The sequence below is a fragment of the Salvia splendens genome, chromosome 13 (genome assembly GCF_004379255.2).
Source record: "Salvia splendens isolate huo1 chromosome 13, SspV2, whole genome shotgun sequence".
In the NCBI taxonomy this organism is placed as follows: Eukaryota; Viridiplantae; Streptophyta; class Magnoliopsida; order Lamiales; family Lamiaceae; genus Salvia; species Salvia splendens.
Window position 1 is genome coordinate 33762497 of NC_056044.1, and position 19122 is coordinate 33781618.

Sequence of the window (19122 nt, forward strand, 5' to 3'; positions counted from 1 at the left end):
GCCAGCGGCACGGCACGGCACCGCCTGCTCGCCGTTGCGCTCTTGCCGCTGACGCGGCGCTGCTCGATGCATCGAGTGCGTCCGTGCCAGCGAGCAGCACACGTGTCAACGTCTGATTGCCCAACGACAATGCCGTTAGAATTTCCTTTTTTCGATTTTTTCCCCCAAAAAATCACATTTCATCTATAAATACCTTCACTTCCACACAAAAAATTTCACACCACACTACACAATTCTCATCTAAATTCGCTCATTTCCATTCTTACAATTCTCAATCTTTCTTTCACTCTTACAACAAAAAAATATCCGGTTCCGGCAATCACCCCTCCGGCTCCCGCGGTTGGAACCAAGAATGGTTCGGCTCGCAACCATTTCCTAGTCCGGAAACGGAATTTTCGGCCCCTCCTCAAACCCAAAGTTCGCAAGCTCCGGGTGGCTATCGGCCTTACCAGGTGGACGACCAAGATGCCCCCGATGGGCAATACGGGTGGGCACCCGAACCACCCGTACCTAGAGCGGGATGGAGCGGCAGCTCTCAAACTCCCCATCTTCCTACTCGTGGTGTCAGCACCCCGTACACTCCGGGGGAGATGAATCAATTATTCAAAGCCTTTTTGTCTATCTCCGAAGATCCGGAGATTGGCACCAACCAATCCGGGGACCATTTTTGGTGGCGCGTCTGTCGCCGGCACAATCAAAACCGGCCGGCTGGAACAATCGAGCGCAACGAGAGTATGGTGCGCAATGCCATATACAGAGCCAACGAAGAAATCAAAAAGTTCCATGGGTATTACCTCCAGGAAGAGCGGTCGATGGGGAGCGGCAGAAGCGAGGTCGACATCATCAGTGCCGCGTTGGCGACCTACCAATACCAACACTACAAACCGTTCAAGCACCTCAATGTTTGGCAGGAGGTGCGTGTGCATCTGAAGTATAGGGGAGGCGTATCATCCTCCTCTAGCTCCTCCAGCAAACAGTCGAGGTCGGTATCCCTATCCGACGCCTGCTCTGATGATGTGTCCACCCAGCTCGCCGGAGCTAACTTGGGTAGCCCCGACGCCGGCCCGAGTAGTTCCCAACGCAAGGAAGGAAGAAGTCGACGGCCAACCGCCGTTGCGCCGCGACTCCATCCGCCCCCGATCCCGCTCCCGCTCCCGCTCCCGCTCCCTTTGTGCCACCTCAACCCCCCACCAACTCGTTGTGGGGGTTTTGGCCCAACTCAATTTGGCTGATAGGTCAACTATGACCCCCGAGCAACTTCGATCGCATGTGACAATGATACGGGGTCTCCAAAGAACATTGGGGGTAGAGCCAGATGAATAGTCTTCCACGTGGGTATTTGTAGCCTTTAATTATGTGATTTTTATTTTTTAGGAGTTTAATTATGTAATTTTTATTTTTTAGGAGTTTAATTATGTAATTTTTAATTTTTAGGATTTTAATTATGTAATTTTTAATTTTTAGAATTTTAATTATGTAAATTTTTTTTATAATTTGTAATAGTATTTCAGATAATTTTAATGCATTTTAATATTGTGGAATTGTCTTTATTTAAATTGAATAATAGAATGTTGGGACCCTTTATCTTGTCCTTGCGGAAGAGCACGGATGTGAGTGTTGTGCTCTTGCCTAATGACAGGGAGTAAAAGTGGGTCTGGACCCACATCTGTGCTCGTTGGCAAGAGCACGGATGAGGATGCTCTAATGCAGCCAGTCCCATTTTAGCCATAACACATTTTCAAGTATCATGTAAAAAAGAGAAATTTATTCATTATATTTGATAATATGACATTACAATAGTTAAAAAAAATTACTAAAAAGTACAATTAAAAAATATTATTAAAAATATATTTACAAAACTACATTATAGTGAACAAAAGTGTCGAAGAAAGAAGTGAACTACTCCCTCCGTCCCATAAAGATTGTCTCATTTTTTCATTTCTGTCTGTCACACAAAATTTGTCTCATTTCACTTTTTATCATTTTTTGCAGTGGACCTCATATTTCACTAACTCATTCCTACTCACATTTTATTATAAAACTAATATATAAAAGTAGGACACATATTCCACTAACTTTTTCAACTCACTTTTCATTACATTTCTTAAAACCCATGTCCGGTCAAAGTGAGACAATCTTTATGAGACGGAGGGAGTATAATCTATCCAACTTGTACGTATATTGTTCCAAAACGATCACTCAATAACAAGCTTCGGACCCTGGTCATTGACTCCAAATGCATATAGTCTTGAAAACTATTGTGATATGGAGTACATGTCTCACCACCATATATTATCTCCTATCACATATATACCCTAAATATTTTGAACGAATCTGAAGCTAACTCCCATCCTCTTGGTTACTTCCTCATCTTCTATTCTCTGTGTCCGTATGTCCCACACAAGTGGCAAAGCATCATGTTTAGCTCATGACCTAAATTCTGTATTTTGGTTATTAGGGCATCTCCAGTGGCTTTCGCCCAGCAATAGCCCAACAATAGCCCAGCCACAACCTCCTTCTGCCACATCATCAGCACTAAAAATCTTCTTGCACATCATCAGGACAAGCAAATAGCCCAGCAATAGCCTAACCACATCACCCCTAATTATATAAAACAAATAATTGACAATCACACAAAATACGGAATTAAATGTACGACACAGATACGAGAAAATTCAATAATATTATTTAAATTTAAAAAAAGTACAATAAAAAATACATTAATTTAGAAAAAAGTACAATAAAAAAATACATTAGTTTAAAAAAATTACATTATTTAAAAAAAACATGACCTCCTCCTCACTCTTCGTCTCCGTCGCCCCCCTCGCCACCGTCACCGTCATACTCCCCCCGGGTGCCATCCCGGGCAACATCTGCTGCCACAGGTACATGTTGTAGTACCCTGGCATCGGACCCCGTCCACCTCCCACGGGTACCGGGGGAGTTTGAAACCCGCTCGTCACTGGAGTACCTTCGTTGTTGTTCTTCATTTCGCGTTATTGATCTTGTACAGAAATTAAGATATAGAGAGTACTCGTTAAAACAAGTGGTGTGAATGAAAATGACATGCAAATCGCGTATATATAGTGTTTCGAAAAAAATTAAAAAAAAAATTCGTTCGCCGAACGCTCGCCGGTCCTGAGCCTGCAATGGCGGCGAGCGGACCGGCGAGCGCTCGCCGATTTTTTCGCTGAAATGACGCTCGCTGGTTCTAATGATTCGGCGAGCGGACCGGCGAGCGCCGAAAATCGGCTAGCTGGCGCGCTCGCCGCCATTGAAGATGCTCTTACTCTCATCTTAAGTCTACGTGTGCCTTTGTCCCGCACAAGCTGCAAACCATCATATTTAACTAATAGTATTAGTAACTCATTCACAATTAATTATCCATGACCTAAACTTATTGAACACTAACCATGATGCATCATTTCTAATAACACCAATAGATAATTTCACTTGGTCTTGACATTATTGGGCCACCAAACAAGTCCAAAGACCACATACACAAGCTAGATGTCTCTTGGAGCGTCCACTATAAGGTGGACGCGGCTATAGCCGCGAGCGGGGCGGTAGGCGCGGCTATTATAGTGGAGGGGGTGTCCGCCGCGAGGGTGGACGCGGCTGGTGGGGGGGAGGGCGGCGGACGAGGCTTCGCCGCGAGTGGGGCGAGGACGCGGCGGTGGGTGTATAGGCGCGGCTATAGCCGCGGCTATTATAGTGGCGGATATCCGCCGCGGCTATAGCCGCATTTTTTGAATTTTTTTTTTCGTTTTTTCATCTATAAATACCACTCCCCCTCTTCCCCCACTCCCATTTTCACAAAATCCATACACCCACTTTCTACAAAAACACTCTCTACAACGAATAAGCCGGAGTTTTGTAGTTGTATTTTATTTTAATTATTCGTTGTATAATTTTACCGGTTTGCAATACAACGAATATTCGGGCCTAATTACCTCGTATTCTAGTTATTTATACTGCGATTATTTAAATTACACTTGATTAAACTAAAAAATATTTAAAAATGAAAATTGATTATAAAATTTGGGGCTATTGGAGTTGTCCACTGTAGTGGCGGAAATAGAATTTTGGGGCTATGGACAACAAAATTGGGGTTATGGACAAAAACTGGGGCGGGGCTATTGAGCGTGTCCGCTTATAGTGGACACCCTTATAAATAGGAACGGCAAAACCCTAATCCTGAAAGAGCTCCTTCACTATTCTCTTACATTATTACCTGCTGATTCAACTTCTGTTTTGTGATCTAATGTTTCGATTTTAGCTCCTACGGATACAGAATCACTCAAAATAAAGACCCGTTGCTTGATTCGTCTCCGCCGCCGTTTCTGTCGACAGTCTTTGTGCCTTCTTTCCAGACATCATCCAGGACTCCGCATTTATTCAGTACAGCTTTGCTGCTTGCCTGCTTCGGATCTTACAATTTAAACTGTTTTATATATCTGTTGAAATATGATTTGAATTTTGTGTCTTCTGCTTTTTTGCTAGCTCAATTGAATTAGTAGCCAGGTTTTTTAATCGTTTTCCCCCAAAACCCTGATTTTGTTGCTTTTGCGAGAAATTGGGATTGACAGAGGTGAATTACTCCACCTTCTGATTGATTCAACCCTTTTTGTTGAGTAGGTTAATTCGTTTTTGGATTTTTTTGTTTCTCACCTAAAAGTTCGTTTTTGCTAGCTCAATTGAATTAGTGGCTAGGTTTTTAATCGTTTTTCCCTCAAACCCTGAATGTGTTTGCTTTTGTGAGGTATTGGGATTAACAGAGGTGAATTGCCCTACCTTTATGATTGATACAACTCATTTTGTTGATTGGGTTAGTTCGTTTTTGAATTTTTATGATTGCCAACTCAAAGTTAGATTTTTTGGCTAATCAAACGCTTATTTTGCTAATTTTTTGTAAAAAAACTTTGAAATTTGAAATACGAAAGCTGGCAAAAGCACAATGCTGGCATGTCCTGGGTGCTGTGTGGAAGCAGATGCAGAGAAGTTTGCCGATTTGCTTGTTCTTGTTGTTTATGTTTTTTCTTGCACTTATCACTTATTTGGATGTTTAATTGGAAATCTATGTAGTTGAAATGCATAGCTTCTTCGAGTATGTGATTTATGTTGGAGGGCATCTAGATTACTTAATGAGGAAAATGTATGGCGGATCCTTTTGCCTGATTCAACTGCCCGGCCTATGGCTGCTGGTTGTCGAGATTCGAGGCTTGGATATGATTGTTGCCTTACTCATCTGATACTGATTTTATCAGAACTAATAAGTTTCTCATATGTTTAAGGGCTGTTTACTTTGACTAGTATCTTAGATTGAACAATTAGATTGGGTTTGTAACATAATAACTTGATCTATGCTGTTTGGTTCTTGGAATTAAGTTAGATATGGAGAAGGAAAATGATGAGCTTTGACAGGTACTGCTGAATGGGCTCACTTTTCGTCTCAGGTGTTTCTCCTGGTGCAGCCAATTTTATTTGTGCTTGTGCCGAGCATCTGAAATGAACAGTCCACCTGATTAATGTTAATCATAGGCTGATTCCTCTCTGTCCAAGCTCAGTTCTAAAAGTCACATGACTCAAATCTTGAGGCTACTACATTTCATCCTTGTTCAGTAAAGGCATTTTCATATACTCAAATAAGAATGAATGCTGATTTATAGTACTATTCTTACATCTATGTTTGTTCGAAGTGAATACTCTACTTGATTAATGTTTATCATAAGCTGATTCCTCTCTGCCCAAAGCTCAATTCCAGGTGCCATCTCTTGATCGTACTACATTTGATCCTTGTTCAACAAAAGCACTTTCAGATTTTGGTGACTTAGGAAATAGGAATGAGTCTTGGTCGAGTCTTGTTAAGTTATACTCGTATGTTTCTTTGTAGTGAAATCTTGCAACTATTTGTGCAAGCAAAAGGTAGATTTGTGTCTAGTTATTTTTGTTATTCATTAAGATGAATTTCTTGTTATGTAATGGAAGCATTTCAAGCTGCAATGCAGGCTGAGAATGTCGAACAGTTTCTCATGGTTAGAGCATCTCAGCATGCTTACCCGAGCTTACTGTGATCAGATGTTCAAGCTATCTTGACTCGTTTGTCGCATTGTTTCCTGGTTGTGCTTTTGCATCCATCAAAATGAGGTTGGCACTTTAGCTGCTTAACTTCCTGCTAGTGTGGCTGTTAAAGAAATGGTTTTAGCACTGTTATTATTCCTTTTCAGGCAGACTTTATACATCAACAAGTTTGCATAATTTTGTGTAAAGTGTTGTAGGAGTTGGGTATATTTAAAGGAGAAATGTGTATTAAAGGGACTTTTGTTGCCCTTCTTCCATCTTTTTAATTGAAATAAATCCTTTTCCATCTCAAGACTTCTACTTGTATTTCTTTTTGGTACTTTGGTTGTAATATGTCTAAGGGCATTAGCAATGGGGCGCCCTATGGCGCGCCACGTCAGCAGTTTTATCCTCCTACCTCCCCACCTGCAGTGGGGCGCCCTAAGCCGCGCCCTATGGCGCGCCACGTCATCATTTTTAAAATATTTACAAAATCTATACGAATTTAAAAAAAATAATACATTAAAATACGAATTTCAAAAACTTCATTTCATTTAATAAAAATTAATACATTACAATGTGAATTGAAAAAACGCAAATTCAGCGACGGCGGTTACGAGCCCGTACTTCTTCAATCATGTCGCTCATGAGCTGGGCATGCTCCTGTTGGTTGCGCATTGCAACCTGTCTAGATAGAACCTCTTCGAAGCCTAACAGTAACCCTCTATCGGGTGTGTCGGTCGATGTGCCGGTCGATGTGTCGTCTTCATTCCAGTCGGTGATGCTTCCGCCTTCACTCTCGGCTATCATGTTGTGCATGATTATGCACGTATATATAACATCGGCGATGACTTCCTTGTATCAGAAACGAGCCGGCCATTTCACAATTGCCCACCGTGATTGGAGCACCCCAAATGTCCGCTCGACATCCTTCCGCGCCGCCTCCTGCTTTTGCGCAAATAAAACCCTCTTCTCACCAATTGGGCAGCTGATCGTCTTTAGGAAAACTGGCCACCGTGGGTAGATGCCATCGGCCAAGTAGTACCCCATATGGTATTGGCGTATGTTGGCAGGGCCGTTGCCGTTACATTGGTCGGTGTAGAGGGTGGACGAGTTGAGGACGTTGATGTCGTTGTTCGACCCGACTACGTCTGTTGGCAGTGAACTCGATGGCAGGGCTTCGAGGATCATCGTCGGGTGGCTGCCCTTGTATCCACTTGTGAATTGGCCTCTCCACGCCGTCGGACAATTCTTCTACTCCCAGTGCATACAGTCGATGCTCCCGAGCATCCCGGGAAACCCGTGCGCCCTCTCGTGCATCTGCATCAGACCCTGGCAATCAGTGGTTGTCGGCTTGCGCAAATATGTGTCTCCATAGGCCTCTACTATCCCCCGACAAAAGCTCTTCAGACACTCGCGGCCTGTAGTCTCCCCACAGTGGAGTTACTCGTCAAAAAGGTCCGCCGTGATGCCGTATGCCAACTGACGAATAACAGTCGTGCACTTTTGCAATGGTGTAAGGCCGGGTTTCCCGATGCCGTCCTCCCGAAACGTGAAGTATTCATCACGTGAAGACAATGTACGAACAATGTTGAGAAAAAGGTACCTCGATATTCTAAACCGGCGGCGGAAAACAGTCGGGCCCCATCGCGGTTGATCGGTAAAATAGTCTTCAACCAGACGTCTGTGAGCTTCCTGGTGGTCGCGTCGGACATACGACCTATGTCGAATAGGCCAATGGACTTGCTCAGCTGCCGCTGCCGCTGCCGCCGCCGCTGCCGCCGCCGCCGCCTCCTTCTCGCGCTGCATTTGCGCATAGCATGCCGCCATGGCCTCTTCAACGGCTGCATCTAATGCTTCGTCAAGCGAACCTCCGGATTCAGACGAACTAGAACTATTGGTGTCGCCGAGATTCATTTTGGTTGAATGTAGAGAGAGAATATGTAAAGAGATAGTCGATTATGTTCGTATGCACAACTGAATGAGAAACAAGATTTAAATAGAAAATCAAAACCGCGTGCCATCGTCCGCGTCGATCGTCTACGACAGCCGCAATGGGGCGGACGATGGCGCGGACGATGGCCATCGTCCGCGCTATCCTCCGCGACCGAAGTATAGGGCGCAACTATCATCCGTGCCCTATGGCACGCACTCGCAATGGGTGCGGACGATGGATGGCGCAGACGATGCGCGCCATCGGGCGTGCCATCGTCCGCCCGTCGCGGATGCTGTAAATGTGTGTATTCAACTTTATATCAAAGATTTCCTTTTTCCAAATATTGGATATGACAGTTTATTACTATGTCAGTTCATATGCTTTGGTTTTCACACACACTCATTTATACACCAATTTACAAGGTTAGTTAATTTATTTTATTTGTTGAAATCAAGGGTCCCTGTCCCTGACGTCCCATCTTCAAATCAATCTCATCCGTCGAAATATCTCATCCAACGGCTCCACATCCCGATCCGCAACACTCCAAAGCAACCAATCAAAACACAGTCCCCATTCTATAAAATAACCGCCTCAAATCTCTCTTTCTACATCTCGCAAATTCCACACTCAGATTTCATTCAATCCCACTCTCCCTTTTTCCCACAGACGATGGCAGCCAAAGGAGAGAAGAAACCCGCCGAGAAGAAGCCCGCCGCCGAGAAATCCCCGGCCGAGAAGAAGCCGAAGGCCGGGAAAAAGCTCCCGAAGGAGGCCGGCGCCGCCGCCGGAGACAAGAAGAAGAAGAGGAACAAGAAGAGCGTGGAGACATACAAGATCTACATCTTCAAGGTGCTGAAGCAGGTCCACCCCGATATCGGGATCTCCAGCAAGGCGATGGGGATCATGAACAGCTTCATCAACGACATTTTCGAGAAATTGGCGCAGGAGTCGTCGAGGCTCGCGCGCTACAATAAGAAGCCTACGATCACGTCGCGGGAGATCCAGACCGCCGTGCGATTGGTGCTTCCCGGTGAATTGGCGAAGCACGCCGTGTCGGAGGGGACGAAGGCGGTGACGAAGTTCACGAGCTCTTGAATTTGTGCGTTTGTGGTACCTAGGGTTTCGCACCTCCGAGAACTGGTGATGATTTGATTTAAATTTCAGCTGGTGCTTCCGATTGTGTAAATTTGGTGCTTATGAATCGTTTCAGTGGAAATTTGAGTTTCGATAAATGCATATTTCTAGATACTGAAATTTCTAGTTGTGGATTTGGAATTCGAATAATATTAGCTCATTTTTTGGATCATGGATATAATTTCGAGTAATATTTGTTTTGATTAAATGTGTTCTTCACTTAGATTGGGATTTTCTGTGACAGCCTTGAATCCCTCTCTCTATCCATTTAGGAAGATGAATTGAGCATCCTGTTTATGCAATAAGCTAAAATCATGATTATAAAACAAGCATTTTGTATTTGTATAATCTGGTATAGCTCTTAATGAGTGTCAGTTCTTCAAATTTTGTGATTTTGCATATTTTTTATGCTCTCAAATGATGGAAAGCAAACTTGTGATGGAATTTGATAAAAGCAAACTTGTGAAATTTTGTATATTGTAGAATTTGATAATGGGACAAACTTTCTTAGAAGGGAGTAGTATATTGCAATCCCGTGACTCAAAATATAGCATTGTATTTATTTTACTTTCACTTTCATAAGAAAATAATCATGCCTTTTACTAAAATGAGTACCATTCATTATAGCAAAATCAAAGCTATTTATCACCTTCAGATTTTCAATTAATTAAACATTTAATCCAAATCAAGATCATCATTTCCAAATTCCCATCGAAGTAAAGGTGTCTACTATAGGCAGACACCCTAATAGCCTCGCCCCAGTTTTTGTCCATAGTCTCAGTTTTTTTGTCCATAGCTTCAAAATTTTGTTTCCGTCGTTATGATGGACACTTCCAATAGCCCCAAAATTTTATAATCAATTTTCATTTTAAAATGTTTTTAGTTTCAATCAAGTATAATTAAAATTATCGTAATCTAAATAATTAGAAAACGAGGTATTTGGGGCTAGATATTCGTTGTATTGCAAAAGGGTAAAATTATACAACGAATAATTAAAATAAAATACAACTAAAAACTCCGCCACCGTCGTTTCCTCCGTGCATTTTTTTAAACTGAAAGTGTAGATAGTGAATGGAGGGATTGTGTGAAAATGAAGAAAAAATAGGTGGTGGAAAGTGGTATTTATAGAGGTAATAAAAAAATAAAAAAAAAAACAAAATTCGACCTATAGCCGCGGCGAAAGGACGTCCGGCGCATCCTCACCCCCCGGTCACCTATCCGTCGTCCGCCATCCTACCGCCCCCATTTCCGCGTCCGCCCCGGGGGCGGACAACTCCTACACTATAAACCGCCCCGGGACCACTCCCGCCGGAGCTATAGGCGGGGCGATTCCACAGTGGATACTCTAATGGCGGTCAAATTAAATCCAGCGCCAAAACGAAAAACTTTCAAAATTCCCAAACGTAAATCTCCATTATCCAATCTCCACCGTCCATTCCAAATCACATCCACGGTTCAAAATCAATCACATCTCAATATAAACACCACCACCTCACTCTCTTATCTCCCATCATTTCTCCTCTTCAATCTTCATCCAATCAAATCTCTCTCTTTCAAGCATCAAAATGGCACCAAAGGCGGAGAAGAAGCCGGCGGCGGAGAAGTCTCCGGTGCTCGAGAAATCGCCTAAGGCCGCCGGGAAGAAGCTGCCGAAGGAGAGCGGCGGCGCCGACAGGAAGAAGAAGCGGTCGAAGAGCATCGAGACGTACAAGATCTACATCTTCAAGGTGCTGAAGCAGGTGCACCCTGACATCGGGATCTCAAGCAAGGCGATGGGGATCATGAACAGCTTCATCAACGATATCTTCGAGAAGCTCGCGCAGGAGTCGGCGAGGCTCGCGCGCTACAATAAGAAGCCGACGATCACCTCTCGCGAGATCCAGACTGCGGTGAGATTGGTGCTGCCTGGTGAATTGGCGAAGCACGCGGTTTCGGAGGGGACCAAAGCGGTTACGAAGTTTACGAGCTCTTGAATTTATGGTGATTGATTATACTAATACTCTGTTTTTCCCCCTTTGGTGTCGGTAAAAGAATGCTGGCATTGCCTTCCTACTGAAATTTCTTTTCGATCAAATATAAAATATGATTAATACTATTATGAATTTTCTATTTGATTATCGTTGAAATTTGAAATGTTTCTTATCGTTAGGTGTTTTACTCTTTTAGTGATGATGCAAATATTTACTTTTTTAGCTAAAAATGAACTAAATTAAGCTTGTCAAGAAAACAAAATGCCAGTTGCTCTAAATCCAAGTATGATTTACAGCAATAATAATTTTTAACAAATATTTTAAATAGAGAGAAAACATTCGGAAAATGTAACATTTCATATATTCACTATTTGGAGAGAGCAACAACCGGAGAGAAGACAGCAGAAACATACAATCGAAATTAAAACTATCTTAAAACCCTAATTAGCACAGAAAATCCCCAATTCAACCAAAAGCCCTAATTTCAACTAATTCAAGAGCTCGTGAACTTCGTCACCGCCTTTGTCCCCTCCGACACCGCGTGCTTCGCCAATTCACCGGGAAGCACCAATCTCACCGCGGTCTGGATCTCCCGGGACGTGATCGTCGGTTTCTTGTTGTAGCGAGCTAGCCTCGCCGCCTCCTGCGCGAGCTTCTCGAAGATGTCGTTGATGAAGCTGTTCATGATCCCCATCGCCTTGCTGGAGATCCCGATGTCGGGGTGGACCTGCTTCAGCACCTTGAAGATGTAGATCTTGTAGGTCTCCACGCTCTTCTTGTTCCTCTTCTTCTTCTTGTCTCCGCCGGCGGCGGCGTCCTTCGGCAGCTTCTTCCCCGCCTTCGGCTTCTTCTCGGCCGGAGCCTTCTCCGCCGCGGGGGCTTTCTCGGCGGCGGGCTTCTTCTCAGCTGGCTTCTTCTCTGCCTTTGGTGCCATCGTTTGCGTGCTGTGAAGTTGTTTTGATTTGGGGGAAAATTGAATTTTTGGTTGTGGTGAAATGTTGGAAGAGGAGAAGATTTTATATAGTTGGGAGATGGTGGTGTTTGATTGGTGGATTGGTATGGGCGCGGATCGTGATTGGAGGCGTTGATGGGTGGAGTGTTTGGACGGTGTAGATTGTTGCTAGTAACGGTACTTTGGAATAAAATTTGGCTTTATTGTTATTGGTGGGATTTCGAGGTTGCGGATTGTGGTGATGGACCGTTGATTGGAGGATTCATCAACGGCTGTGATTCAACATGGCTGGAGATGTATTTAAGTATAGTTGACATCTTTGGTTAAGGAAAAATGTGTTTAATAACCTATATAAGCTTATACCAGTATAAAATTTGTTTAAACTCAAATGAATGACAGATTTAGATAATTTGGAATTAAGTATAACAATTACAAAAGTTTTTAGCCATTATTAGAGTTAACATTTACGTTGGTCACACCTGATTCTTTAATAGGTTATTAGTCCAAGTTTTCGTTGGTGGTGGCTAGTTCTTTATCAAGTCATCATTCAAATCCCAATCATCATCGTAATTACAACGGTCTTACACATGCCACCACTCTAAATAGTTTGGGATCCCAAAAAAAGCATCAGTTTTACAAATCAAATATGAGAATTCGCACTAAAAAAGTAAGCTTGTTAAGGAATATAGCTCATTTGTTTTATAAACCACACCACATGTTCTTCACAACCGGTATGAACATTATTACTGTAACAAAGTAATTGCGAATTACTATTTGGTTATCAATATAGTACCAACAATTAATGCATCGCATGCTACCATGTAGAACCAGTTAAGTACCGATATAGTACCAACAATTCATGCATCACACACTATCATATAGAACCAGTTAAATAACTTTGTTATGAGTTCATCTACAATCACATTTAACGAGGTATCAATATAGTACCAATAACTCATACGTCGCACACCATCATGTAGAACCAGTTAAATAACTTTGTTATGAGTTCATCTACGATCACATTTAATGAGGTATCAATATAGTACCAATAATTCATGCATCGCACACCATCATACATAACTAGTCAAATAACTTTGTTATGAGTTCATCTACAACCACATCTAAGGGAAAGGATCATCGAGGCTGCCCCCACAACACTTATTATAGTTCACAGACCGAACGATAACAATGTCATTGGTCATAAAGCAATGGAATTGGTGACGACGATCTTATGAGTATTGTGGCTGAAAAAATGAATTCAATAAGTTGCACAATATCAATTTCAGATTTTCGTCCTCAAATTTTATGAAAATGAACTCGATCGAATTTGAACTATAAAATTTAAAATTGCATAAACATATAAAAACTCAAAAATTTTAGATCCCAATAGCAAAAAATAATAGAAATACCATGATAATTGTCCAACATAAAAGTTAGTTTTAAATATTCAATCAGGAAATCTCAAGTTTTTTAAAAATTTGATTCGATCTGAATAAAAAATTCAAACCAAAATTAAGTTTAAATTTGGTTTGAATTAGATTTTAAAATTTAGGATAATTTGCTCGTTCGTATAACACTTTTTGTAGCAAACTGGTCAAACCGTAGGAAATGTCACCGCAGAAGACACGCGAAGGCTCAAATCCTTACCCGCAGAAGACACGCGAAGGCTCACCGCAGGTACAGCACATTCTCTACACCTAAACGCCCTCTCTCACAAAGTCGTCTCTCTCTCTATATTCACTGTATCCATAAATTATACACGCATCAGAGAGTCAGCATCACGTTCCCCCTCTCAACTTCGATTTGTTTCTGTAGAGTTCAGATTTAGAATCCTCTGACTTTTATTTGCTTAACAGAGCATTTGAATGGAGCTCGATGCACCGCCGTCCGAGGCTCAACAGATTGAGTCGCCGCCTCACAAATCGACCGGTAATTTCATTGTTTTTTAACACGAAAGATTTATTGCTGTTGTTGTGGTTGTCACTGAAGATCTGTGTTTGCCGTGGTTTGGTTTCGATGCTGAGATTGTGATTTTATTTCGGATTTTGCTTCTTCTGAGCTAGTTTTAGGTGTTTTTGTTGTTGTTGTTGAAGATATCGGGCAGTGTTGTTGGTTGTTTGTATGCGGCTTCGGTTTCTGAAGCTGATTTGATACTGAGCTTGTTGTGTTACCATCTTACGGAGGCGTGGATGAACATTTGAAGTGTATTAGTGACACTCAAATCGTGATGGAATGGATTGCAGTACAGCGTTACTTTTTCTGTTAATCAGTTTCAACTCATTACCAAGTAATTTGTGTTCAGGATATTGATTGGTTAGACATTCGTTTCCATGTTTTACAACAGCCTGAATGTATTAATTTTATGATTGAATTCCATCTTTCTCTATTTTCTGCTGTAGGTTGTGGTATGTTTATGAACTCGAACTACAGTACTTAATTTTGTACCTAGACTTCGTGGTCAAATTATCATATTTTCGTACATGTTGGATTGAAATGCTATATCATTGGAATTTTGATATTGAAATTGGATGGTTTTGGCTGAGAATGAGTTCAAAAGCCTGCAGATCTTAGATCTTTCTATTTGTAAATATTATTGTAGTCTGTAGAGTAGAGTTAAAGTAGTAGATTTATATAGCAGTATCTGTCCATTTGGAATTCATGGGCTGCATTTTACCGGTTCAATCTGATTACGAAGAGGGAGACATAGTCATTGAAACTGAAAACCTTGTATAAAACTTCATATGGTTAGCTTATGTTTGGCAGATCACTACATCCTTGAATATTGAGATGTGACGTCCTCTCATTTGACACATTAAATGCTACGTGTAGGGACAGAGGATATGGAATTTCTTTGTCATACATGAATAACCTCCCAAAATTCCATATCCACAACATATTGCATCTATTTCTTATTAACAACATAAAGCTTTAAACAAATCTTATACTGTTGGTCTGAGTGTGATCACTAGTACATCTAATAACGACTCCGTTATAGACTAGAGCTTCATTTTCTGCTACTTCCCCCTTTGAGTTTATGAAAATAGTGAAACATGGTTGTTCTCACTCCTTGCCAGTGCATGCTGTGGATGCCAGTTTATTCAATTTCTGATTCTGCCTGGATGAAATTTTATAGGCCGTACTATTTCCTAAATTTCTGTCTCTATTTTTATACATATTGCGCAGACAATGAAGAGAAAGCCACTCATGTTAGGTTCCTTTTATCAAATGCGGAAGCTGGAGCTATAATTGGAAAAGGTGGCTCAACAATAAATGAGATTAAATCGCAGTCTGGAATCCGTATCCAGTTGTCACGCAACAATGAGTGTTTTCCTGGCACATCTGATAGGATTATCATGCTCTCTGGAGGAGTAGATGGCATATTGATGGCAACTGAGCTTATTCTATCTAGATTGATGGATGAGGTTAGTGATATTGATGCACTTTTACAAGCAATTTCCAGTTAATTGTTAAACAGTTAGTAAGAAGATCTCTTATCTGTTTGGGTTAGTTTTATCCTGAGGATGGAGCTGAAATGGATCCAGAATATAAAATAAGAATGGTGGTACCCAATAGCTCATGTGGTGGAATAATTGGGAAGGCTGGTGCCAACATAAGGTAAACCTACCCGATGTTTTAAATGTACATGATAGTAATACTCGTGATTTTTATTCTTCTCTTGATATTATGGTGGAGTCAGCAGTGGTCAGGAATCTAGTCAAGCTCAAAGATTCCAATCAATTCTTTGTTCATGTCGTCTCTGGTTTCTCTTTTGGGAGGTACAGGGGTGGGGTGGGTAGGATTTTGGAGTTTCCTTTTTTTACCTTCTACTTGCATACTCAGCTTAAAGGCATCTGATGCATGTATAATCTCAGACCATGATGAGTTTAGAAGTGGCCATTCTTATTTGTGTATACACATGCCTCTACCATGCCTATATACTATTTCATTCATCATCTCACATTTGCTAGCATTGCTGATTATGTATCCTTGCCATTGTTGTTGGTGAATTAAATTGGTGGGTTTTTGGTATCTTTAAATGAACAGAGTCTTGTTTATTTAAAGCCAATAATGCTGTTGCTTTTGGATATGTTCATCTGATTCTTTATTCAGAACTCAGACAGATGTTACCTGATATTGGTCAATGGGTGATACTTCCAACATGTATTGCTATACTGGCCTGATATACCTTTGCATGCACTTGCTTGAATGGGCTGTTTCTTGGATGTTTGTTCACTTTCATGTTTCTTTAACTTAATTATTTTTCCTTAAAAAAATTAACCGAATTTGGGAACAGATCATTGATTGAAGAAACTGGAGCTGACATTAGGATATCTCCCCAAGATATGTATTACCCTGGCTTGCAGGACCGGATTGTAACTGTAGCAGGTGCTTTAACCCAGCAAATGCGGGCGATTGCGCTAATCATATGGAAATTGATGGAAGACCCATATTATCAGCAGTCCGCAAATACTCCATTTCCTTATGCAGGTTTGGTTTTTAATTGCAACTTATTTCTTCTCTTTCTAGTTCTAAGGGCAGTTGTTTAGTTTTCTAAGGGACTAAGGGTATCTTCTTTCTTTTGTGTCTTGTTCTTTCACCTTTAATTTTGAAAGAGATTTATTTATTTTCCTTCTTCTTAAAACCATGTTGTCTGTTTCCTGTAGTTTATGTTTATTATTTATTTTGTCCCACTTATCCAGCTCTTATGTACAATGCGATGAACTATGGACAAAATGGACCGGGAATGATGTATCAGAACAATAGACAGCCTAACAAGGTATGCTCACAGCTTTCATTAGTTTGGTGAATGTTTCTTTCATGTTTTCTAGCTATTTGCTTCTGGTTGCACATGCACACTGCTCATACAGATCTAATGCCACCTTTTTTCTCATCAACCAAGTGATTTTACTAGTGCGTATTATTATTGGTTACTTTTGTCGTGCCTTAGATGTACTTAAGTGATTACACCCTTTAATTCCTAGAAATGACTATAACCATGCTCTTTTGCACTTGTAATGAGCTTTGAGGAAATTCATCTTTTCTGTTAATGTTGGTTACAAAATACAACCTCTGTCCTCAAAAAATAGACAAACTTGTAAATGCCTAAACGACACGGGTTTTAAAGTGCAATTGGTAAAGTTAGGGAGAAATGAGAAAGTAAGGGAGAGAGAGAGGGAAAAGGTAGTGAGAGTAGTGTTAGTGCATTGTGGGGTCCACATTATTAGTGGTGTGCAATTGGTTAAACTTTCCATATTTAGACTTGGTCTAATTTTGGGAAACGGCCCAAAATGGTAAAACTAGTCTATTTTTTGATGACTGGGAGTATGTGTTTTCTCGGAATTGTTTACACATCAACCTGTACATCCTAATTCCTAAACCATAAAATTGTTGTTAACGACTTAATGTTCTTATTATTGGTTGCAACATTTCTTCACTTTTGGGATTGAGTATCAATCTCTCATACCTGATCAAGTTTCTCATGGTTCATTTATGTGGCTTATTCTCTGATTCAATGTGTTACTGCAGGACGATAGAAGTACTTCGATGACTATTGGGGTCGCAGATGAACATATTGGACTAGTTGTGGGACGTGGAGGAAGGAACCTGATGGAGATTACCCAGGTTAACATTCTGGTTTTCATTTTCCATTTTTCTCTTTTTTTTTCCGAGTGCCAACTGTTTCCTTCTTGCTGTGCAGCTTACTGGAGCCCGGATAAAAATCTCTGACAGAGGTGATTTCATGCCCGGGACATCAGATAGGTAATGAGTGGATCAACTTCTCGATGTCTTCTCAATGTTTGTTAATGTGTATCTAATAAGTATGTCACATCTGCATCTTAATCCAGGAAAGTCACCATCACCGGGTCTGAAAATGCAATTCATGCAGCCGAGTCCATGATATCTGCAAAAGTTGCTTCTGCTGCTGAGAGATAATCATGTAATGGTCCTGAACTCTACCTACCTTTAAGTTCCTAGATTCTGAGTGAACCTTTCCAGTTCATCATTCAGTGACTTCTTAAATTCGTTCATGCCATCAGCTATAATGAGACTGCGAATTTAGGATTGTATGTTTATTCGAAGCAATTGTGTTGCACTATATAATAAGTCGGAGAATGTCTGTTGTAGGCTATAGATCATGAAAGAGGAAATTGTGGCAAAATTTATTTGTTTTCCCTCTGTTTCTTTAGTGCTGTAAAATTCCATTACTCTCATGTTGTATATTTGATTATTAAGGTTAGCCATATGCCCATGTTGTTGTTGTTGTTGTTATTGAAGTGTGTCGGATAATAGTGGATTCTACACCCGACGAGCTCACTAAGTGATCTATTCCTGCTTTTTGCGTGTCCTCGAACATTTATAGCAGGTACAAATTCACCTGATTTGTGATCTGCCATTCTATCTATTTTGTTTGATGATTGCTTAAACTTGACGCTTTTTGTGCATTTCTGCCATCTTGTTGCTTTTCACCATTATACTTGAGTAACTTGACTTTGCTTATCACAGTTTTTGTTAAGATTTAGGACAATAGTTCAATTTCATGTTTTGGTGTCATTTTTTTCTTTCTTTCTAGATATTCAATAATTTACCTTGTGTCTTTGATGTCTCGAATCTCTATGAAATATTAAAACAGGACTTACATTCTATAAAAAAAAATTTAACTAACTTTCCATTACATTTCTTAGACTAAAGTCTAAAAGGAGACACCCTTATATTTGCCAAAAAAATTTGGTCCTACACATTAAGTGTTACCTTTTGGTCCTAAAAAATGCACTTTCATTCAAACTAAGTTTGAGTCAAAATTTTTTGGTACAAAGATTAAGAAATAGTGTTAAATAGATTAAATGAAAGTAAGGTAAAATAAGAAAGATGAAAAAAGCAGGAGATATGAGAGTAAAAAGCAGGTTATGAAATAAAGTAAGAGTGATTGATAGTTTTATTTTTTATTAAAAAAGAAATGACTCAACTTTGTTGTGACGTTCCGAAAAGAAATAGGAGTACGACTTAACTCAGTTAGAGCGGAGGGAGTATATTTTGGTCAATTTTTTCAATGGTTATGTCAAAAATTAATT

At 40.8% G+C, this 19122-nt stretch overlaps 2 protein-coding genes and 1 pseudogene across 3 annotated transcripts; 2 read left to right on the top strand and 1 right to left on the bottom strand.

Moving 5' to 3' along the window:
- Positions 1-8592: 8592 nt before the first annotated feature.
- LOC121763095 lies at positions 8593-11263 on the top strand (annotated as a pseudogene).
- A 175-nt stretch (positions 11264-11438) lies between these two features.
- LOC121762783 (histone H2B.3-like) lies at positions 11439-12098 on the bottom strand. The gene has a single exon (XM_042158774.1). It carries the CDS (start codon positions 12032-12034, stop codon positions 11594-11596), a length of 441 nt encoding a protein of 146 aa, XP_042014708.1. The 5' UTR covers positions 12035-12098; the 3' UTR covers positions 11439-11593.
- Positions 12099-13631: 1533 nt separating this feature from the next.
- LOC121760146 (protein BTR1-like) lies at positions 13632-18322 on the top strand. Of its 2 annotated transcripts, none has more exons than XM_042155763.1 (9): positions 13632-13729; positions 13909-13981; positions 15236-15474; positions 15561-15667; positions 16347-16540; positions 16753-16829; positions 17579-17674; positions 17751-17812; positions 17899-18322. In XM_042155763.1, exons 2-9 carry the CDS (start codon positions 13918-13920, stop codon positions 17984-17986), a joined length of 927 nt encoding a protein of 308 aa, XP_042011697.1. In that variant the 5' UTR covers positions 13632-13729; positions 13909-13917; the 3' UTR covers positions 17987-18322. The 2 variants fall into 2 exon arrangements, with proteins under 2 accessions (XP_042011697.1, XP_042011698.1); XM_042155764.1 differs by having other exon boundaries at positions 13714-13823.
- Positions 18323-19122: the final 800 nt, after the last annotated feature.

Excerpts from the sequence above, each read along its gene's own strand:
- LOC121762783 (XM_042158774.1), bottom strand. The coding sequence starts at position 12,034 with ATGGCACCAAAGGCAGAGAAGAAGCCAGCTGAGAAGAAGCCCGCCGCC.
- LOC121760146 (XM_042155763.1), top strand. The coding sequence starts at position 13,918 with ATGGAGCTCGATGCACCGCCGTCCGAGGCTCAACAGATTGAGTCGCCG. Across the intron at positions 17,675-17,750 it reads ACCTGATGGAGATTACCCAG|CTTACTGGAGCCCGGATAAA; the intron begins GTTAACATTCTG and ends CTTGCTGTGCAG. Across the intron at positions 17,813-17,898 it reads ATGCCCGGGACATCAGATAG|GAAAGTCACCATCACCGGGT; the intron begins GTAATGAGTGGA and ends ATCTTAATCCAG.